Source organism: Nothobranchius furzeri, chromosome 18 (assembly GCF_043380555.1).
Source record: "Nothobranchius furzeri strain GRZ-AD chromosome 18, NfurGRZ-RIMD1, whole genome shotgun sequence".
Taxonomy (NCBI): Eukaryota; Metazoa; Chordata; class Actinopteri; order Cyprinodontiformes; family Nothobranchiidae; genus Nothobranchius; species Nothobranchius furzeri.
In genome coordinates, this window is record NC_091758.1 from 15618757 (window position 1) to 15641229 (window position 22473).

Sequence of the window (22473 nt, forward strand, 5' to 3'; positions counted from 1 at the left end):
GGCTCAGGTTGTATACTTATTTTTTGCACAGGCATTTGTTTACTGTGAAGTAAAGTTGAAGTGCTGAAGTTTTGAAAACTAATTTTGAATAAAACTTGAAGAATAACTGGCAATTGCTTGCTCATTTTAAGAGGTCTTTCATAATTATAACATGCTATTTGATATAATGGTTTACAAACACAAAAGGGTCATTTATTAGAGTACTCGATTAATCGAAAAAAAGATTCGATAGAGTACTCGATTACAAAAATATTCGATAGCTGCAGCCCTAGTCTGAATACAAACATCCGGATAACGTTTTCCGTAATTAAACCGGACGACGTCCCTAGTAACAGGTCCGGACTTGTCACGGACAAGGTGGCTGCTTCAGACTGGTGAGGTCGAGTTCCAGACAGGGAGGAGGGGGAGGAGGAGGGGACCGGGGGACGCTGTGCGCACCTAGATAACTCGCTCCTGTAGCATGCGGTGAACCATGGCAGCTCGCCTCCTACGGTACCGTCTCCTAGACGCGCGACGGAGCGCTTCACACCACTTCTGTGATTCCTTTAACCATTGAGCTTCATCATCCAGGTCTCTTATGCGTCTTCGTGTGCGCATGCCTTCCCGCCTCCTCCCCCTCCCCCTCCCCCTCAGACATCTGGAACCTTTCCCTGCTGTGTGAAGGCAGCCGAAAGGACAAGTTCCGGTACAAACGTGGTGTGTCTGAAAACACAATTCTGGTTAAAAACCGGACTGAATTGTCCACACATATTCCAGAATGTCAATCTGAAAAGGGCTTTGGTGTTGCTGAGCTCACCGGTGCGTTCCTTCTTTTTGAGATTGTTCCAAACTTGTTTTGGCCACGCCTAATGTTTTTGCTGTCACTCTGATAGGTTTCTTTTGTTTTGTTATTTTTTTCAGCCTAATGATGGCTTGCTTCACTGATAGTGACAGCTCTTTGGATCTCATCTTGACAGTTGACAGCAACAGATTCCAAATGCAAATAGCACCAGTGTTTCCCCTAGGAATTTTTCCAGCTGTGGTGGTGGTGGTGGTGGTGGTGGGGGGGGGGGGGGTAATGACACGTCTCACCTTTATGTTAATACTGGCTGTGTCTCAATTCAGGGTCTGCATCCTACCTCGGCCGGATTCGTCGGCCGGTTACGTCACAGCGCCGCGACTCGGCCTGTCCCAATTCGAAGACTCCTTCAAATGCGGTCGACGAATGCGGCCTTCTTTTCGCCTGAATGAAGGATGGGTCGGGTGTATCCTTCAATAGGTAGCATTTCCCAAGATGCCTTGCGGGCCGGCCGGCAGAAAAACTTAAAAACAATGGCGGACAGTGAAGCGGGAGCTGTCGGAGAGGATTGCGCTTATAAATGTAAGTATAAACTTGAAAACTGTCAGTTTAAGGACTTTTTGTGATACATGAACGTTATTTTAGTTAGAAATGTTATAGTAAAAGTGCTTGTATTGCGGTCTCGGCTCGTATGTTCGGCCGCGCTCGGTGTCGCACTTCTCCCACTACGTTTCCCCCTGATTTTAATAGAAGTTTGTATTTTAGGACCAAAAGAGAAAACCAGGGAATTTATTAAGCTTAGGGCGGAGATGGACCACATGATCACCGGAGCAAAGTATTCGGCGGCTGTGGCATGGAGGTACAATAACATCTCATATTTTAAAAACTCGTTTGAGTATATTTTTTTCTGCGAAAACATGAAAGGAATAACCCGTTGTCCTCTTTTCTCTTCCTGTTTCTTTTCTTACATGTTTGTTAAGACTATTCTGGAGAAAATGGGCATCCAGGGGAAGGTGCCAGCGATGAGCTTCTGGGGCTGATCTGGGAGGACATGAGGCTGCAGAGCAGCAGAGAGCACAGGAGAGAAGGAAGAACTTTGACAGCTTTTTACTTTGCTAGAAAAAAATGGTTAATGAAGATTAAACATGTACATGTAAAAGAAATATCTAAATAAAATCAGTTCTGCATTAAACTCTTGAATTTTATTTTTGTTTACAAATGAGAATTGTTTACTAGAGGGTATCCGCTGGGTCTTGAAAAGTCTTAAAAGGTGATAAATCGGTTTTGGTCAAAGTAAGACCCTTAGAAAGTATTAAAAACTATTATCACATCTTTGCTCAGGCTCAGCTAGTCTAAAGTATTTTCTCTGAATTAGCTCTCCCAACAGTCAAGGAAATGATTAACCCCCAGAGATCCACGGTTGTAGTATTACAACATCAGATTTAAGTCTACAAAAATAAACCTTCCCCATTTTTTTTTCTTTTTAAAACCACATTTACATTGCTAATAGGTCCTATTCAGTTCTGCAACACTATTGGCTGTTAAAATGTGTAAATAGGCCCGTTTATCTGGCCTCCTAGAACAACATGTGAAAGGTTAAAAAATATTTTGCAGTTGTTTTCTGAATTTGGGTTTCTGGGGGTTAAAAAGCTAAATAAAACGTCGAGCTCCATCGTTTAAGGTTCCTTCTGCCTTCTGCCCAGCGGTTCCACGGTTGCTAGGCGACGGAACGTTCGCCGAGGGAGTTCATGAAGGCTAGGCCTGTCCAAATTCACAGCCGTTAACATCCGGTCTACCCGGCCGACGGAGGACGCAGCCCACGTCGGCCGGGTGGGCTGGGTCCTTCGAAGGATGCAGACCCTGAATTGAGACACAGCCATTGTTTTATTTGATGCACTCCACTTTGAACTGCACCAATCCAGCGACTGCTGCATTGTAATAACTAGTATTAAAGGTGAGTACACCAATATTTGCACAATAATAATTTCTGTTTTAAACTCTCAGTGACACACTTTGCAGGGTGGATTTGGCATTTAATTTTTCTTGGCGTCTGGAAAAACATCTTCTTTTGCCCCCTTTATTTGACTTTCTGCCCCCTTTATTTTGGTCCAAGATCATTACTGGGCTGGCCCTAATAAAAACGTTCTACACCCCTGCTTAGTAGACTTAATGAAGTATGTTTAAGCCAGTATAAAAATGACTGAAACACAAATTTACATATTTGGCATTATTGACCAATATCTTTGATTTAATTTATTTGTTAAGAACATCAAGATGCATTACAGTGAACATTATAATAAGCTGGGCGGACTCTGCGACTTTTTCACTCGTAACACAGCTTCAGCTCAAACTGTACGACTTCAGCGCAGGGTAGATCTCACGAGTCATGTGCTCACACTGTACGTCTGGTAGCAACACGTCGGACCTAAAAATATGCTAAAAATAGCAGTTTTTACACAACACGTCAGACTTTTTTGTCTTGTTTTGCCTGTTGTCCTTTGGGAGTGCTGCAGGAGGACACAGGGATTTATGGGGGTTGGATGAGGAAACGAAATAAAGAAAGTAAATCTGTGTTTTGTGATCAGTTTAATTTGACATGAACACGACAAACACGCTTTCTTGACAATCTTTGTGAGTAAAAAAAACGTGTAGAAATAAAAACGAACAGCGTGTGTTATTAGGGAAATAGCGGGTGAGCGTAGTTGATGCATGATTGCGAATGCGCCGTGAGCGGTTCTGATACTTTTTGGGTCGCAGCTGCTCGCTGCGCCGCTTCAACCCTCATGAGGAACGAGATAAATATGAAACACTCCAGAAGTCCGTGCGAGCTCACGATTGCTGATCGGTAGCTGGTCACGTGGTGTTAATCGCCTCTCGTAACCCCCTGTACACTACACGACGCTCAGCGCAAAACTCGCCCCGATCTTGTGGATTCTCGCACGAGTGGAAAATCAGCTCAAAAAAGTGAAAAAGTCGCACAGTGTCCGCCCGGCTTTACTGTGTGTGTGTGCGTTGATGCCTGGACCGAGCTGACTGAGCTCGCGGCTGCAGTTTTGCTTGTAGGGAGGGGCGGGCGCTCTGTCTGACTGGCCAATCACAGAGCTTGAAGACAGTCAGTTACCCAATGAGAATTTCATTCAGCATGATTACAGATATTTCCGAGTTTTACACTCGTTTCATGCTCGTATTCGTCAAAAATGCTTTATCCGTACGGTCATAGCTATAACCACCCTGCCGTGCCTCCTCCTCCTTGCTACCTGCCGGCTGTGATCACAAGCAACAACACAGTAGTTCCTGCTGCTTCTTCGGGAAACGGCGCAAAAAAAAAATAAACCATCAATAAAACTTGGGATGTTGTAGGCGTGGCGGTGGGATTTCAGCCGTGGCGGGCCGCCACGGCTACGCCTATGTAAGGGAAACCCTGAGCACACTTGAAAATGAACTCTGGACCTTTTATCTGCTCAGTGTAATTGGGATAATGAGGGAATAACACACACCTGGCCATGGAACAGCTGAGAAGCTTACTTTTGGTCCCTTAACAAGTTGGAGGCACATATGCAAACTGTTGTAATTCCTACACCGTTCACCTGATTTGGATGTAAATACCCTCAAATAAAAGCTGACAGTCTGCAGTTAAAGCACATCTTGTTTGTTTCATTTGATATCCATTGTGGTGGTGTATAGAGCCAAAAATGTTAGCATTGTGTCGCTGTCCCAATATTTATGAACCTGACTGTAAGTTGCACTTTTTTGCATAATCTGGCTGGTCCTGCGACTTATATACCAAAGTGACTTATATACCAAATTATGTATACCGCGCTGCTGCAGACTGGCTCCGGACCAGGAATAAGCTCCTCTGCCCCACCATCACCTGCTGGAGACTGTGGTGAGCTGCTGCAGGCTGGACAGCTCCGACCCAGGATTGAGCTCCCCTGTCCCGCTGGGAGGGTTTCAAACACCACCATCATTTGCTGCAGCCTGTGGTGGGGTGCTGCGGGCTGGCTCCGGCCCAGGAATGATCTCTCCCCACCCGCTGGAAGGGTTTGAAACACAGCCATCCTCTGCTGGAGACTGTGGTGCGCTGCTGCGCCCTGGTTGTTTATTCTGTTATTGTTACCGGTACTTGTCTTGCAATGTGATAGACTTCTTCTCAGATTTTGTAAGAAAAATAATAAAATTTCCCCCCAAAATGCGACATAGTCCATTGCGACTTGTATATGTTTTTTTCTTCTTCATTATATATTTTATGGTTGGTGTGACATACTCTGGAGCGACTTATACTGCGGAAAATACGGTAATTCAAATTACATTGAATTTTCATAACGTATTTAAATAAATATTACATTGAGATTCTTTTTAAAAAAATGCAACAAAAATTACAGTAAATGATTAAAGATTAAGTTATTTAAAAAAAATACTAGCTAAATGTGTAACACTAAAATCTAAATTATCTGAACTAAAGTAAAAACACAAATTTCTTCCTGCTTTCCTAATTCTTTTATTTATTTTTCATGTTTTTTTTTTATTTTTTATTTTTTGCTCATAAAAGTTGTTTTACTCAGTGTGATTACCTGCAGGCAAAATGAAGCTGTTCTGCATTTTACAATTTTACAATACTTTTACAATAAGATTGGATGTTTATCCAATTTCTTTTTATTTTGTGGAATTGTGATCAGATCAGCTGATCCGCAGCGCTCTGAACCACTGTGGTGCGTGGGGTTGGGTACCTTTGACATTTGAATCGATATGGTACCAATTCCCAGTACCTACGAATCGATACCGGTACTTATAGGTAGCAGTTTTTGATACTTTTGAGTGTTAAGAAATTTTCAGCCATTTGTTCCGTTTATTAAAAAGATCTAGTCTGAAACAAGGCCCTCTCTTCAAACTTCCATTCAGCTAATGGTGCGTTCAGCTAATGGTGCGTTCACTTTCTCTTTGGAAATTCTAACCTTCAAGTAGGAAAAATAAACCATTTGAAAATGAACAGCAAAAGGAATTTACATTTAGTTCACAACAAAGATGTTTGCTTCAGTGTAACTTGCAGTGCTGTAGTGCATTGCGTGTTGGGATAGATAGGTGTATTAACAACAGACGCATTAGTCGCTTTGGGCTGTTCTGAGCTCATAAACCTACAGAAAATGGTACAATCATGCTGTGTGAAGGGCTGCCACGAAATAAATATATTATTTAGTCTGGCTTGCCAGGCTACTTTGTGGTAAAATGTAATAAAGTATTAAATATTTGGGGTACTGAAATAATGCACAGACAATTTTGTTGTATTTCATTCTGGTTACTAATGTTGATGTTCTCCCCGATTCCATACATGTACTGAATGCGATTCATAGCACAGCATCTTAAAGGGACATGAACATTGGCCAACCTACACACATTTTTATTTCAACTGAATATACCAACAAGGGCAAAATTTCTGTAATAGGGTGAAATTTTGGTACAATTTTTGGTTTATCACCCATTTCTAATTGCAAGTTTTATTAGCTGGACATTTCAGAAAGTTTTGACTTTTTTTTGTTGTCTTTTTGTGTAGGACCTGGAGCAATATGTGACTAGCTACAGTGGATTAATGCGCATTGAGAGGCTTCAGTTCATTGCAGAGCATTGCCCTCAGCTGCGAGTAGAGGCTCTAAAGATGGCCTTCACCTTCGTCCAGAGGACCTTTAATGTTGATACTTACGAAGAAGTCCACCGTAAACTCACAGAAGCCACAAGGTAGTAAAAACGTTAAATTAACTTTACCTTCCCTTTTATTATTCCTAGCTAACACAATATTGTTTATTAAGCCATGGCCACGAAAATGTCTAAGCAATAATGCTTAAGTTTTCTGGAATGATGCAAGAGCTCTTATTGGTTCCCTTTCAGTCAATTCACTCGGTACAACGAAGGTACTTTGGGACATCACACCCTCGTGGCCTGGCTGAAGACACATTTAATCACGCCTGTAAGGCAAATGAAAGTGATGCTGCAAGGAGGCCACGCCCTCCACTTATAAGCGACCGCATTACTGGCATTCCTCGGTTCTTATGCTCTTCACCTCGCTGAGTACACACCTGAAAACTAGCTGCGCTATTGAAAGATGGCTTAACCGCTTGCTGACTGGACTCTACTGCCTTTTGGCTAGCATTCCCGCCCACCGAGCGTTATCTTTTGTGGCTATTCAGCTTCTCTGCTTTCACTCCACTGTGTGTCTCGTAGTGAGCATCATGTTGAATGTCGCTTCACGGACAGCCGCTTCGCGCCCGTCCTCAGGACTGTGGATTCTTTCTTCACGGGAAGGACCTTGTCAGGGACTTGCATAAACTAGCCAGAGAGCACAGATGATTTTCTTTACGTCTTAATTTATTACTTTTTTGTTTTTTCTCCAAAGAGGGTTCCGACCAGCACTTGACATTACATAACAATGGACGTAGTAACAAAGGAACCCATGATCCATGATGAAACCTATGATCTCAGTCACATCAGCTGTGAAGCGCGATGAAGTCTCACGCCGTGCAACGATTTTTTCGGCATGTCCTCTATTTTTTCGTGAGCCACGTAAATTCTGGCAGGAAGTCGAACCAAAGCAGAATAGGCAGGCTGGTAAATTTAACAAAATAAAGAAAATTTTCTAAGTAAAACATCGTGATTGATAAATGTGACAACTTTTGTGTATTCAAACAGACTAGAGAGATGAAAATGAACAAACCAAAAAAAAAAAAACCACACACAACCTCCTGTGTAGAAACATGGCATTTCCATAATTTTAATGTAGTTTTTACAGCAACAGATGGATTTAATAATTGTGAATACAAATAAATATGTTTAATTCAATACAACAGCATTGTACACTACCACAAACACTAGGTTATTTACTTAACCATTTAGAAAGGAACTGGTCTACAAAACAGCAGCGGGATCAGCACAGTTTCAGATGACAAGCAGGGCAAACTGGTTACACACACACACAACAAGGTCATGGGGTTGGATTGGTGAGTTTGAAAACAGTAGGTGTGAGCAGACGTGCCCGTCAAAAATTCTTGCCTGATGTGAACAGAGGAGCAGCGGGCAGTCCGCAAATTTTGTGGGCGATCCACTTTGCAGCTGATGTGATCCTGGCATAACTCTTTGGCAGGAAGTGGTTCTTGCTGACTCCCTTGCAGGCTCATCAGGGTTTTTCCTGGCGCCATGCGCCACCACATGCATACTCCGTGCATTCAACTGCCTCACTTTTTGAAGGCAAAATATTTTTTAGTTATTCTAATTAGGAATGCACCAATACTGGCATCGGCCCGATACCGTCTAATGTACATGTATCGGTTAAAAGTAACAGATACCATGAACCGATACTTAAAATATGATAAGTCTACAATAAAAATACAAAAAATGGTTAAATTTTCACTTCAAGTTTTAGTTTTATGGTCATTTCATGTTTTACATCTGTTAATTTGTCTTAGGTAAGTCTGGTGCCTTTAGTCTCTTCAAAAATGGTTTAAGGTGGAAGTTGATTAACTCACCAATAGTATCAGATTGGTATTGGGTATCGACAGATACACAAAGTCCAGGCAGGAAAAAGTAGGTTCGCGGCACCCCTCGTTCTAGTAATAGCATGACAATTATCATGTTAAAGCATTATTTTATTAAAACAATGTACATAAAAAAATTAAGGTGCCAACTTTAAACTGAAAGTGCACTAAGTTGTGGGGGATTTATCTACACATCTCACAACCAGAGAGAGAACATTTCAGCCTTCTGTTTTTAATCCTATAGAACCTCCTCATGTACTCCTGGTAGTCCAAGGCCTCATGGTCTGGTCCATCGATGGCCACCTTAGAAAAGACATCCAGGTGCCTCTCGTTCAGTCTGTAGCGCAAAGGTGGCTTTACCTTAAACAAAACAATTCATGCATAAAGTATTGTTGTATTTATTCTGGCAGACATGAAGAGTGATAGTGTTTTCAATTGTATTTTACAATTTTGAGTGCAGAGAACAGCCTCTCCACATCTGCAGTCTGGATAGGGGCTGTGAGAGCGATAGCAGCTGCAAGGCTCAGGGTGGGGTACAGCTCAGTAGATTCTGCAGACACAAGCCACAGAGGCACCTCTTCCAGAGACTTGGTCTGACTAAAAGCAGAGTGAAAACAAAGATGAGATTATTCAGTAAACCAGACTGTTGTGGTGGTGCTGATACAGTCATTGTAACTTATTAGTATGCAGTACCTTCGGATCAGGACTCTCCACTCTCAGTCTGTAGGAGCTCCACTCAGACGAGAGGTCAGGCTCCCTCAGTCCTGGAAACTGCTCAGCCAGTGTCCTCATCTCAGCATCCCCATACTCTGCACTAGAGTTTGCCAAGATTTGTCTGGGAGAGAACACCAAAGACAGACAAACTGCCAGTGTTTGGGAATCTGTTGTCAATGTTCTCGGTCAGTGCATTCAGAAGTGGCATCATCACCTGTAGACGATTAAAAGAAAAAGTAAAAAAAGTCCTTCTGTCTGCATGACTCAAATACATTCATGATACATACAGTGTTCTTGAAGCTCTCCCACACATCATCTTGGAAATATGCAGGGACCTCTTCCTGCAGAGGTTTCAGACCCACATCAGACTGCAGTCATGCCTGTCAGCAGTCTTTGACCATGTTCCTCTATCAGCTGTGCCAGTAGTAATTTCAGCACTGTGACCAGAGATGAAACAACAGCTCAGCTAGTAACATTTCAATTAACAGGAAGCCCAAAGACTATGATATTGATCTCATACCTCCTGCTCCACCTGAGATAAAAAAATAAATGCCAAAAAAAGTATAACAGGATCTGAAAAATCCAGCACTGAATATTGCTAACTTGCTGTTTGATTTGGGGGATTTCAAAAAGCCTCTCCATGTCCTTGAGAGTCATAGTAATGGTCTTGAAAATCTGTTGTAAGTCCTTCACTTCTGATCACATTGCCTGTTTTTGGATATCATTGAACCATATTTTTCCAGTATGAAAGATGTTCCAGTGTGTTCACTGTTTATCCTTTTGAGGTGGATCAGCCTCACTCATTCTCATCATACAGCTTTATATTATCCAGCTAGCTAGAGGAGGAGGGTAGTGGCTGCCCCACTCTAGAACCCATATCTGTAGACACTCCTGAGAGGGTTCAGGCCTGAGCAGAACTGTAGTGGAGACAGCATTGTGTTTGGGTTCAGAAAAAAAAAGGTCAAGTTAAGCATGTTGGTGCCTCATTCTATTTTGTTTTTCTCTTTTCTCCTCACTTTAGAGAAGTGCAGGGAGCACCAGATACATTACCGGAAGGAGGAATGGTTTCCCCTCCACTGGACTCAGCTTGGGCCGAATCAACTCGGAAGAAGGCTCTTCTCAAGCTAGAGAAGCTAGATACCGATCTGAAAAACTACAAAGGCAACTCGATTAAAGAGAGCATCAGGTATGACTGCAAATGGCTGTATGTGTGTGTATGTATGTATGTATGTAATGTATGTATGTATGTATATATGTATGTATGTATGTATATATCAAATACAGGCCATATATGTATGTGTTTATATAATTAGTCTGGCAACACGCCATTGACGCTCTCGGTCGTGGGGTGGGTTCTACTGTTGTCTTTCAAACGATCTCCGCATGCCACTGGACAATGAACAACATGACATACTCACCGCAATGGAATGTCTGTAAACGAAGCAGTCCCCTGTTAAAGAAGACGAGAACACATCCTTTTTTCTAAATACAGGAGTTAAATACATCTATCTGCTCCTGATTCTAATAAAGCCCAAGTCCAAATAGTCCAAAATTGATGTAAAAGCTGTTTACAACGAGCTGTCGCAATCTTGTTCCACTCTGCTGCATCATCCCACCCACCAGATGGACGAATAGAGGGCCCGATTGGTCCACAAAGCGGTTAAAGCGCTGTGATCTGTCCATAAAGCAGATGGAGTGTTGTGATTGGCCCACCATTGTGGACCAATCACAGCACTCTATAGGATTGAAACCCCCTATAGAGAGCTATGATTGGCCTGCGAGAATGCTGCTAGGGACTGCAGAAGTTTTTATTTTTTTAATGTTTTTGGTTGTAACATAACAAAATTTTATATCCAAGCAACACAATTGACAACATAAATTACAACCAAAAAAGAAAAGGCAGAAACAATGCTTATTGTAGCCTACCCTATTTTCCATCTAAATCAAATAACCTATATACATCCGCCCAGCAAACGAACAAAACCTATGAAACATTTTCATTATTTACACATACTTTCATAATCATTATATATTTGACACCTAACATATGCTTTAAACTTTGATAAAGAAGTACATCTCTTCAAGTCATAATTTAACTCATTACATAATTTCACACCAAAAACAAAAATACACCTTGATTTCATATTAGTTCTTGCTTTAGCACATTCAAAAATCAATACACCTCTAATATTATAATGGCTATCGCTTAATTTGAAAAAACTTTTCAACAACTTGGGATATTGTTTTTAGCTACTCTATGGATAATCTCTAAAGTTCTAACGTGTACAATATCTCTTAATTTTAGAGTTTTACTTTGTTTAAATAAATTGTTAGTTGGTGTGAGGTATTCTACCTTATTAACAATTGTAATATTCTTTTTTTGCAATTTAAATAGAGACTCAATACAAGTTTCCCCCACAGTTCACAACATGCCCTACAGCAGTGGTTCCTAACCTGGGGGTCCCGACCCCCCACAAGGGGGCGCCAAAGCCTCTCATAGGGTTGCCAGGACCTCTCCACTTTAAGGGGTTAAAACTTCATTTATTACTTGTTTATAGCCTACATTGTGCTCACATTTTTCATGAGTGAAAAGTTTACTGATATTAAGACAGGAAATAATTAGTACAGAAAGAGTAACACACTTTTAAGAACATTTTGCTCAGCTCACTGTTTTATTTTCAAGTGTCAAAAGTTCATTAAAGATAGGACCGGTTGATTAATCACAGCCTTTACAGTAAATAATCTAGTATAAACAGTAATATACACATTTAAGTACATTTTGCTCAGTGTATTTTTTATGTGTCAAACATTTATTGAAATGAATGATGAATATCAGTGTTTACAAGAAACAATGTTTTCAGAAAAGTAATACAAACTGTCAAGCACATTATGCTCTGGTTTTGTTAATGACTTTGTTCTGTACTGGAGCCTACTATTACTGTTATCTATTAAATCAAAGCATATTAAAATGTGCTTGAATAATTTTATCATTTCTTAATACTGTTTGTACTGGAAGAGAGAATGGGAGGGGGTCGTCTAAAATTTTACTGGTAACAAAGGGGTCCCTTGGGAAAAAGGTTGGGAACCACTGCCCTACAGGTTAGACATTGTAAGTCGCTTTGGATAAAAGCGTCTGCTAAGTGAATAAACATAACATAACATCCAGGTAAGGTTGGGTCCTCCCCTTGCTGGACATCCCCCTCCCCTGTGATGGGAGTTATAATTCCAGAGGAGCCAAGGGCCACCTGAGGTCCTTGAGCGTGGGCCACGCACTGCCGCTTGTTTCTGCCTTATCCCAGCAGCTTACGAGTCAGGACCTCATCCCCAAGTCCCCGCCCAGGTCCCCACACGGGGCTCACCGCCCCCACACCTCAAGCCCCCACCCAGACCTACTCAGGGGTGATGCAGCCGCCAGGCAGCAAGCCATGGCCGCCGCCAAGACCTCCCAAGGGGCCCCACTCGTAACTGCCAGTAATCCACCCCCTGAGGCAACCCAAGCACCTCCAGAGGGGGGCAGCAGCCCCCCAGTCACAGACACCCCCAGAGAACTCACCTCTAGGGAATGTCCAGATACTCCAAACTCAGACCCTCCACCATATCATCCCGCAGGACAATATCAATGATCCCCCGTCATCGCTATGTGATTGAACCGATCAAAGGACCCCAGAGAGGTTGACTTGGAGTGGAAGCAGAGGCTATATCAAGTGTGATCTGATCTAAAAAAAGATTTCTATACTGATTAATGCAAAGAGTATCTCTAGTTTTCCGATTCATGAGGATAGTTTTCTTAGCGATGCATATGGCAGTCAGAACCACGTGAACCAAAGGTGTTTCATTTGGGACATCGTCCAGGTTTCCCAGCAAACTAAGAGAGGGGTAAGTTGGGATATGACATTTTAGACACTTTGACAGGTCTTCACATACTCTACCCCAAAATTCCTGGACAGGTGGACAGGACCACAGTGCGTGAATGTAATTGTCAGGAATGATGTTTGTGCAGTGTGTACAGGTGTCAGATGATACAAACCCCATCCTGAACACCCCATGACCTGTATAGTGTGACATGTGACGTATGCAGACAAAGTTCGGCTTTAGAGCTGGGATGTTTGTTCTCACGGTGCAGGGGCTCGTTCCAACACCCACACAGTGCAGAATTTTGTACTGAATTAGTTGTAAATTGGAGTGTCTGATCATTTAAAAAGTTTTTAAACAAGTTTGGGACCAGAAGTTCTGGTCGTGGCTGACTGATAGATCCACCTCCCATTTTTCATTAGGGATTGCTATTCTATCGTCTATTTTGGACAGTGTCTTTAATACTTTAGACAGTAGTTTGGGGTGTTTGAGATTACAGAAGTCTAATACCCTTGGTGTTATTAGTCCCCCCCCCCCCCCCCCCCCCCCCCCCAATTACGTTCATGAGGTGAGCCTGGCACCTGGTTTCTCACCATGTTGCCACTGTCTTGCGCCAGACTGCGGGATCCTTTCAAAATTTCTTCAGGAAATGTCTAGTTTTTCAGTGTTTTTACTGTTTTTTTAAGAGTCACAGAACGTTGCGCGGTAGGATGATGTCAACACCAAAACTAACAAAACAAAGAGTAGACTCACCTCTTACACTAGGAAGAATCCTCGCATTTCCAGTGTTATTCGTTCTTTCATAATCTGTTGTTGAATTGTGATCGGCAGAAGCTTTTCTGGTTCGCTTCTCACTTTTTTTTACAGCAGTAGCTCAAAACGATCTCTTAACACACAGATTTTCTGCTTCCTGATCACGTGACATGTGACGTATGTAGACGAAGATCGGCTTTAGAGCTGGGATGTTTGTTCTCACGGTGCAGGGGCTCGTTCCAACACCCATACAGTAAAAAAAAATGCAAATGACGACTTAAGTGTCAGTGAAGCAGTTATTTGGAAGCCTGTGGACTCGATGTCCAGACAGGCTGCAGTTGGTACAGCCTTCTCTAATTTGCTGTTGTTTATCTAAATGAACACTACAAAACTAGTAAACACACACTGACTGGATAACATTGCCTCTCTACCCTAAAATGACTCACTCTCCACATTCAGCTGAGGCAGCGCCTAGCTTGTAACTCCCTTTGGTTACGTCAGAGGTTCAGATTTAGAAGAGTCTTTTTAGAAGCTTTGGTGAGAAAGACCACTTTTTACTAAAAAACTCTGCTGTCATGTATTTTACAACAAAATATCCACAACAAGCATTTCAAATAGTATTTTTTGGACAGCATTTTATATGAATTAGAAAATAAATTTTACCTGCAGTTTGCTCTTTAAATATAATAAGGGGCAACAGTGGCACAGGAGTTACGTGCTCGCCCCGTAATCGGAAGGCTGCAGGTTCGAGCCCCGCTCAGTCTGTTGCTGTCGTTGTTTCCTTGGGCAAGACACTTAACCTACCTTGCCTGCTGATGGTGGCCAGAGGGACCAGTGGTGCCTGTGTACGGCAGACTCACTTCCGTCAGCGCCCAGGGCGGCTGTGGCTGTTATGTAGCTCATCACCACCAGGGTGTGAATGTGTGTGTGAATAGGTGAATGACTGATTGTGTTGTATAGCACCATGGGGAGTTCCAGGACTCTAAAAGGCACTATATTAAATACCATTTACCATTTATAATTAATCTGTTGAAAAGCACTAGAATGTGAGAAGTGACATCTTATCTTTGACCCTATTTTTATGTCTAATTTTCTTTGCTTCTGGGAGGGCTATTGCTTGTTTACAATGACAGACTAAACAAAATGATTGAACCTTAACTTCCCAAATTACCCCTACAGGTTAACATTCATTCTCATCTTTCCTATCTTCATTGTAGGAGGGGCCATGATGATTTGGGGGACCACTACCTGGACTGTGGGGACCTCAGTAATGCTCTAAAATGCTATTCCCGTGCCAGAGATTACTGCACCAGTGCTAAGCATGTTATTAACATGTGTCTGAATGTCATTAAGGTACAGTAGGTAAAAAATATTTAAAACACGACATTTAAGATTAACTTTTACTTGTATTAAAATCTCCAAACAAAATATTCTTAAAGCTGCTATTGTGAAAGTACAGAACAAGGTAGGTTTTGAACGCAAACACAGTCATGGGTATCTTCCTTAAGACTCTTCTGCTGGATCGGGACTTCCGCATTATCAGAGGAAACGAGGGAGCGCTAAACACCAGTCGCCGTTTCCTAGGACCAAACATCTATTGTTGTCCGTGATCTTTTTGGGACTCTGGTAGTTTGTCTTAAAGTTGAAGTGTGTAACAATTTGTAAGTGGGTACTTTTAATAATTGTAAGTAGAATATAAAGGTATTCAATAAAATGTAATATTCCATAAAAATATGGATTATCAATATTATTGAACATTTAATATTCAATTGATGATGAAACTAGGTACTTTGGGTATGCCAGGGAAATACTTTGGGTACGCCAGGGAAACAACACTTTATAATAATTTGACACAGAGAGAAAAAATACAGTTTACTATGTTAATGATGATGAAAGGCAAATGATTATAAATGGTGATTCAAAGTGATATCAAATGAACTCTGATGAAACATGACCTTGTATGTTTTAGGTGCTTCATTAAGTGGCTCAGAAAGATGTAATGTACAGCCCATATTCCCCTGAATCTGCATCAGCTGGTCAGAAATCCTCTCTCGGGCTGTATGTGGGCCATTTTACGGCTGATGAGTCGTTTGTAGATTGAGCAAATAATAAGTCAAAGAGGATGATTCATGTGCTGCTAAAAGTATTCCACTGAAAAATCTGGTTAGACTCCCCATAAGATGGTTATTTAGCATGAGCTGTGAGCTTTTGCTGAACTCGGAGTTCTGGCGGAACTGGGGAAAATAGGAAGTGAGATCACTTTTAATGAAATGGTAGTTTATAAACTTTGACCAACCAGATCTGAGATATTTGTACAGGCATTTATCAAGAATCCTAAAACACTCCCCTTTCTGTGATGCTTGGAAAGCTCATTTCATTTAGTATGTGGAGTAAATCTATTAAGCATTCATTTGTTAATACACTGATATTAATGTGTGAATTCAACTGATAATCGATCGATTATTAAATCACTTTAGATAGAACATTCATTGTAGATAACACAGAACATGACTGTAAATCTATGGATTGAAAGAAATCATTTTATAAGAAGAAAGGCCTCATCTTCTGAAGACAATTGTGAGTTGCAGGCCAGATAAGGGAGTCAGGAGAAGGGATTTTTTTATGGCTTCCCTTCTTGGTAGCAAGGTCATAGAGCAGTGGAAAGCACACAGTTAACCCTTGGAGCACTGACATTTCCAACGCTGCAAGTAGTAGCAGCTACCTGTTTCTCTATCTCTGAAGTTATTGAGCGTAGAACCTCGCACACCAATGGTGTTGTGGAGGACCCAGGGAAGTGAGGCGGTTCAGTGAGACCAACAACCGGATGGCCCAGTAGTTGCTTTCAGTTTTTAGACTTTCTTTTTTTATTTGCACAATGTTTGTAACTATATTATGATAAAACCTTTTTAAGAGATGTGAAAAAAATGTTTTAGGCAAATTTGTTTTCCAATTTTGCTATAACGAGTTGAAAATGCGTGGTTGTGTGTGTGTGTGCGTACATACACACACACATCTTCATGAGAACAAACTAAATGTTCTAAGGAAGGTTTCTTTTCCTGTCTGCTAGGTGAGTGTGTACCTTCAGAACTGGTCACATGTGCTGAGCTATGTGAACAAAGCAGAATCCACCCCAGAAATTGCAGAGGTAATTTGCCTTCATTTTGTTCCCAGATGTCTCCGTTGCAATAGAAGACAATCAAACTATGGACAGCTAGAAAATAAAATAAAATAAAAAGATCTTTTGTTTAATCAGAATTTGATTTAAAAAATACAGTATGTTATTGCTTTATTGGTCCATAAGAATAAGGTCCAGTGTGTGCACCAAATCCAACAGAGTTTTAAGAGCTGTACAATCTAATGGCTGTAGAGGATCGTGTTGTGTGTATCACTTAAGTAGAATCCAGTATTTAATTGATTTTTATGCATCTGGTTTGTTATAACTTAATGCCTGAGATAATAAGCTTGTTTATCTTTTTGACTTGTGATGATGTGATATTAGTGTAATTTAGTTTACAGTTTAATAAATAATAAAATATTTTCAAAGCCAATATTACATTATTCCAATTAAAATCTCGTGTTTTCTTTGTTGTAGCAACGAGGAGAGCGAGACAGCCAGAACCAAGCTGTCCTCACCAAGTTAAAATGTGCTGCAGGTATGATGTTCATCTATACAAATAGTCCTTAAACAACTAAAGCTTACTGCTTTTTGTTTCAGTAACAGGGTGTAATTTAAACTAAGATTAGCACTAATCAGTGATTAGTAAACTTGGTTTAAATGATTTAAACCAGGTTCAAAATAAAGCTGAGCTGCGTTGCACCACTTAAAGGTGTGGTTGACTAAAAAAACATTTTATAAAATGTTTTTTCGTGTTCTAATCAGTCACTCTGAGATTTTTCATGCTGGCTGAACATGTAAGCAGTCTCCTACGCCTATCTCCTGGATCCGCTTCTAATAGAAAATAGACGGAGAAACTCTAGGGTTAGAAAAGCCTGGTACATCTATGTCACGGTCAGTGCGGTTACCTGTGGTTGACATATACACCTCCGGGACATTTAGGTGTGCAGGTTGGATCACAGCAGGCTCAGCTCACCCTGGACACAGTCTCTTTGACTCGCTCCCATTTAGCAGGAGGCTCAGATCCATTCGAACCAGAACCTCTCCCCACAAAAGCAGTTTGTTCCCCTCTGCTGTCGGACTCATGAATGACATTTGTAGACCTGCCCACCTCATCATCTTTGTTTCTGTCACCTGACCCTGTGTTGTGTTTGCACCTGAACTGACCCGCTCTGACCAGTACCTATACGGACTTGTATAAAGTAGCTGCTTCTCTAATTATTGATTCCCTATATATTATCATTTCATTGTGTTTTTTTCTCAATTCTAATTTAGCTCATCATTAATGTTTTTTCTTGCACCAAGCACCACAGCAATTTACTAATGTTGTGATTCTCGCACATAAAACCCTTCTTATCCTGTTACATGCGCACTGACTGACATCTAAGTCGATCCAGGTCGATCTTATTGTAATAGGCTGTGAGTCTTTATCCTAATTTACATGCACATTAGAAAACCGCCTTCTCAAATAAAGTATTTTCCACTCTGGTACAGTAGGTGGCAACATGCGCTTTTTCATGTTGCCGTTCTTCCAGATAGCTTATAGCAACACAAGCAGTAAAGAGAAACTGGCGGGGGCAAAGGAGACAGAATTGAAACAGGATATGCACAATGTCTGAAGGAATGCACAACAAAACCCCTGTTTACATGCAGGATGTAATCTGATTGCTACAGATTTATCTGGGTGCTTCACGTTGATTAGAATCAAACTTAAAAATCGCTGGGAGAAACCCTGCCCTTTATGCGCATATTTTTCTCGCAAAACCGGCAGAAATTACCCAAAGACCTGGTAATTTTATAAAATTTTAAAGCTATTAATATTTTCTCCTATTTTTAATTCCATTACTCCAGATCTTAATAATATAGAAATGCTCTTTTATCTAACGCATCTCAAGCAAAATCACAAGGCATTTTGCAATGAAAAAAATTTTATATACTAAAATAGAATTAAAAATAATATTAATTAATTAAAAAGATTAAAAACATAATCAAATTGGAACAGAACAATTTGTGATTACAAAAAAGATGACAACCATTCGACAATGTCAGATTCCCGTCGGATATTGTAGCACCAATTATGTGACACAGCTGTTTTTCCACTGAAATTGTGGATGAGGAACATGTGTGGTTGACTGAGACCTTCTGTGTTGCAGTTACCCTGTTCTATCACTAGATGCTGTTCCTACGCATGGTCATAAGTTTTCTTATATTTAGGAATATTTCCATGCACAGGTACAAAATGATGAATACCACACAATGCGTAAATTAGTTCCTATTGACAATATACGCACAGATCTGTTCATAAGTACGGCTGATAAATGAGGCCCCAGGTCTTTAATAAAATGTTTGTTAATTCCAAGGGAGCCATCAGTTCTATCTGCTTTTAGAACAATAAATCAAAAATAGGGTTTTAGGTTACCTTAATAGCTAGGACAGAATTGTCTAATTTTTGTCTTTACATGAACCTCCCACCCCCCACCCCACACTTTTCAGGACTGGCTGAGTTGGCCTCCCGAAAATACAAACCAGCTGCCAAATGCTTCCTGCAGGCTTCCTTTGACCACTGTGATTGTCCAGAAGTGAGTGGATATGCATCATTCTCTAAAATTCTGCCTTTCTAGCTAGAAATTGTGGTTGATTTTCATGCTGAGTTGGTCCTGTATCTCAGAGTGACAATGATGACCGATTAAATTAAAAAAGTAAACAGGTTTCTTACAATCCAGTTCATGTTAAAATACAAGCATCGATGCACCGTAGGAGAACTTTTGCAGCCCAAAAGTGGTTCTCTCTTTCTGTCAGCTGTCCACTGCTTATAACTTTTATACCTGAGTCGCCTTATAACTTTGACAACAATTTCAGCTGTCTCCACAGCCTTCAAGGTAGGATTCCTTCTTTGGGGCTCAAAATTAATTAGGTTGACGTTTTTTTTTAAACTGCAGTTATTACGACATTGTATGATATTCTTTTATGTACATATATTATTTTTAGATACCACAAAATATTTTAATTCAAGTGCAGCTGTTAATTGCTATGAAGCAGGTTTGGTTTTCATAGAATAGTCTTATTAAAGATACAATAAAAAGCCACTAGAGCCTAGATGTGAGCATCTTCATCATGTCTCTGTACCGTTACCTTTCAGTCAATTCACTCGGTAAAATTAAGGTACTATGGGTCATCGGCGCCCTCATGTGGACTGGCTGAAGACACATTTAATCATGCCTGTAAAGGCAAATGAGCATGACGCTGGGTGGTGGCCCCGCCCTCCACCTACAAGCGCCCAGCGCCATTGGCATTTCTCAGTTTTTAATGCTCCTCACCTCGCTGATAGCATGTAAGTACAAATAAACTATTGTTAGCTATGCTATTGAAAATTTAGCTTAACTGCTCGCTGGTGTTTATTCTGCTGCCTTCTGGCCAGTATTTGCCCACTGAGCGCTACCCTTCTGTGGCTCTTTTAGCTTTCTGCCTCTTTGCTCTTTCACCTCTGCCGTTCCGCTCTGTGTCTCGACATGAGCTGGACTCTGCTAGGTGAAAGTCAGCTTCGCGTCCCTGTCCTTAGGGTTGTGGGTTTTTTCTCCACGAGAAGCACCTGCACGAAGCCTGTCCTGAATGCCTGTGGATTATTCATGCCAACAGAGCTCTCTTGGACCCAGACGTGTGCAAATTCTGTTGCCAGCTCCATTGTTCTACACTTGATCAGCACATGAAATTCCTCCAACATGTCCTGGGGGACTGCGTGTTCGCAGCAGGACCCCATGCTCTCCGAGTCGGTTCCTGCCGCTTTGCACAGTTCCGACGCGGGTGGTCTTGTGATAGAGTTCCCCGCTGCTAGCTGGGCAGATCACTTGGAGGTGACAGATAGGCTGACCAAATTCTACCTGGAGACTTGCCAGTTCTCTCCTCCAGAGAAGGACTTGCGGTACATTTATGTCAACAGTCATGACCTGCTGAGGACTAGGAAACTCTTTATTGTGGATTGTGCTACTGTTACTGGTGCCTCAACTCAATGTCGGGAGGACACTTTTTTTCCACTTTGCTGACAAGCGGCGGAGAAACTTGAGCTAGACTGGCCTGCTCCTCCGCTAGCCCAAATGGGTTCCATTTGGTTTTTGTTTTGTTTTTTTACCTCTCCACCATAATGGCTGAAGTCAAAAACTTACTACCACCTTTCCAGACTGTACTTGCATTGTCTTGGGGGAAGCCACTGTCGGCCCACATTGCAGTATCTAGCTATGGGCAGTTCGTGGACCTCGACAGTGCAGAGAAGTTGGGGTTTGTGAACCTTCTCCCTATGGAGCCCCTACTGGCAGCTTTTTTGGCCTCAACTGGTAACATTGGTGAGTGGACCTGCTGTTTACCCTCTACACAGTGCAGGTTTTCAACCACACAGCTTGAGCCCAAGCCACCTCCGCCCTCACACTCAGCTCTGCCACCATATTGCAGATCTGCTTAGCAATGTCTTTGGCGGACCTTGGAGCTCTGGTCCCACCCGGTAGCACACTCACACACTTAATCAATGAGATTTTAGACCCAGATACTCGGAGCGGTTTAACAAGCCATCATCTTGCCTCCCCTGTCTCGGACGGCGGTGTCGCCAGCAACGATGGAAAGCCCCATGGCCGGTCGATGACCCCAGCCCTTACATTGCAGCTAGTCTGTCTGGAGTAAGGGCCCTCCTGGGGCCCACAGAAACACTCTGTGAACTGTAAAAATAAGACTCAGTCATCCTGAGACGGTTTTCTCTCATTTGGCTGGAAAACAGTAGTTCCCCACTGTTTGCAGACACGGAGCTCAGAACGTGTTGTCAAACACTGTGCCGAGCCCTTCCACTCTGCTACAGGGCAGCGGCGCCATCACGACAGTGTTGACTAGCCACCTTACTGCAAACCTTTCTCTGGCACACATTGTGCTGTGTCTCCTTGGGTCAAGCGCATGGTTGCTGTGGGTTACCGCTGATTACATTTCCAGGTCAGACCACCTGAGAAAGGAAATTTAGGCTGTTAACAAAAGGAGCTGTTCGAGCAAACAAAGGTTGGTACAACCATTACGTTGTCTCAAAATGAGAACGGCTTTGCCCGATTCTGGATCTGTGTATACCAAACAAGTATTTGCGCAGGTGCAGTTTTTCAAAATGCTAAAGCTCTAGCAGCTGCCTAGTGCCATCAATCCTGGAAATTGCTTTATTGCGATCAATCTCATGGATGCATATTTTTTTGAGGGCATTCACCCCGGTCATATAGTTCCTGTGCTTCGCGTTTGAAGGCAAAACCTATGAGTATTTGGTTCTCCCACTCGGACTAGCCCTAGCTCCCTGCACCTTTTCCAAATGTGTCCTTCAGAGAGAAGGCCATCTGCAGTCTTGCTTACTTGGGCGATTTGGCTCTGGTATTGAGTTCTCGGGTGCATGCGGAGGCTCACGTTTAGAAAGCTTTCTCATGTTTGAGTCTTGGTCTATCTCCGTAAATTACAAGAGTTCCCTTGATCCAAGCCAGAGGGTTTTCATCCTCGAACCAGAAGTATGCTCTCTGTCGGTTAGAGTGTGCCTCTCGTATAACTGGATAGCCACATTCTTCAGCAACATAAGCCACTTCCAAGCCAATCTAAAAAACTCCTCACAGATTTTGAGCTGTTGGGCATAATGGCTTCCACTATAGCCATGGTGCCTCTTGATTATAGGTGGAGTGCGACAATTCCAGTTCTGTATATACCATCTAGAACTGTCAGCTGTGTTTCTAGTCTAT

At 41.9% G+C, this 22473-nt stretch overlaps 1 protein-coding gene and 1 long non-coding RNA gene across 2 annotated transcripts in view; both read left to right on the forward strand.

Moving 5' to 3' along the window:
* Positions 1-22473, forward strand: part of gps1 (G protein pathway suppressor 1) — a 55745-nt gene that overhangs the window by 23118 nt on the left and 10154 nt on the right. Inside the window, exons 3-8 of the mRNA XM_070547002.1 lie at positions 6327-6508; positions 10034-10198; positions 14835-14970; positions 16685-16762; positions 17210-17270; positions 19226-19311. Coding sequence (XP_070403103.1) covers positions 6327-6508; positions 10034-10198; positions 14835-14970; positions 16685-16762; positions 17210-17270; positions 19226-19311 — 708 coding nt within the window. The remainder of the gene's footprint in view (positions 1-6326; positions 6509-10033; positions 10199-14834; positions 14971-16684; positions 16763-17209; positions 17271-19225; positions 19312-22473) is intronic.
* Positions 1083-1970, forward strand: LOC129163690 (uncharacterized). Its single transcript, XR_008563492.2, has 3 exons — positions 1083-1360; positions 1544-1637; positions 1759-1970. It is a non-coding gene; the product is annotated as an uncharacterized lncRNA (long non-coding RNA).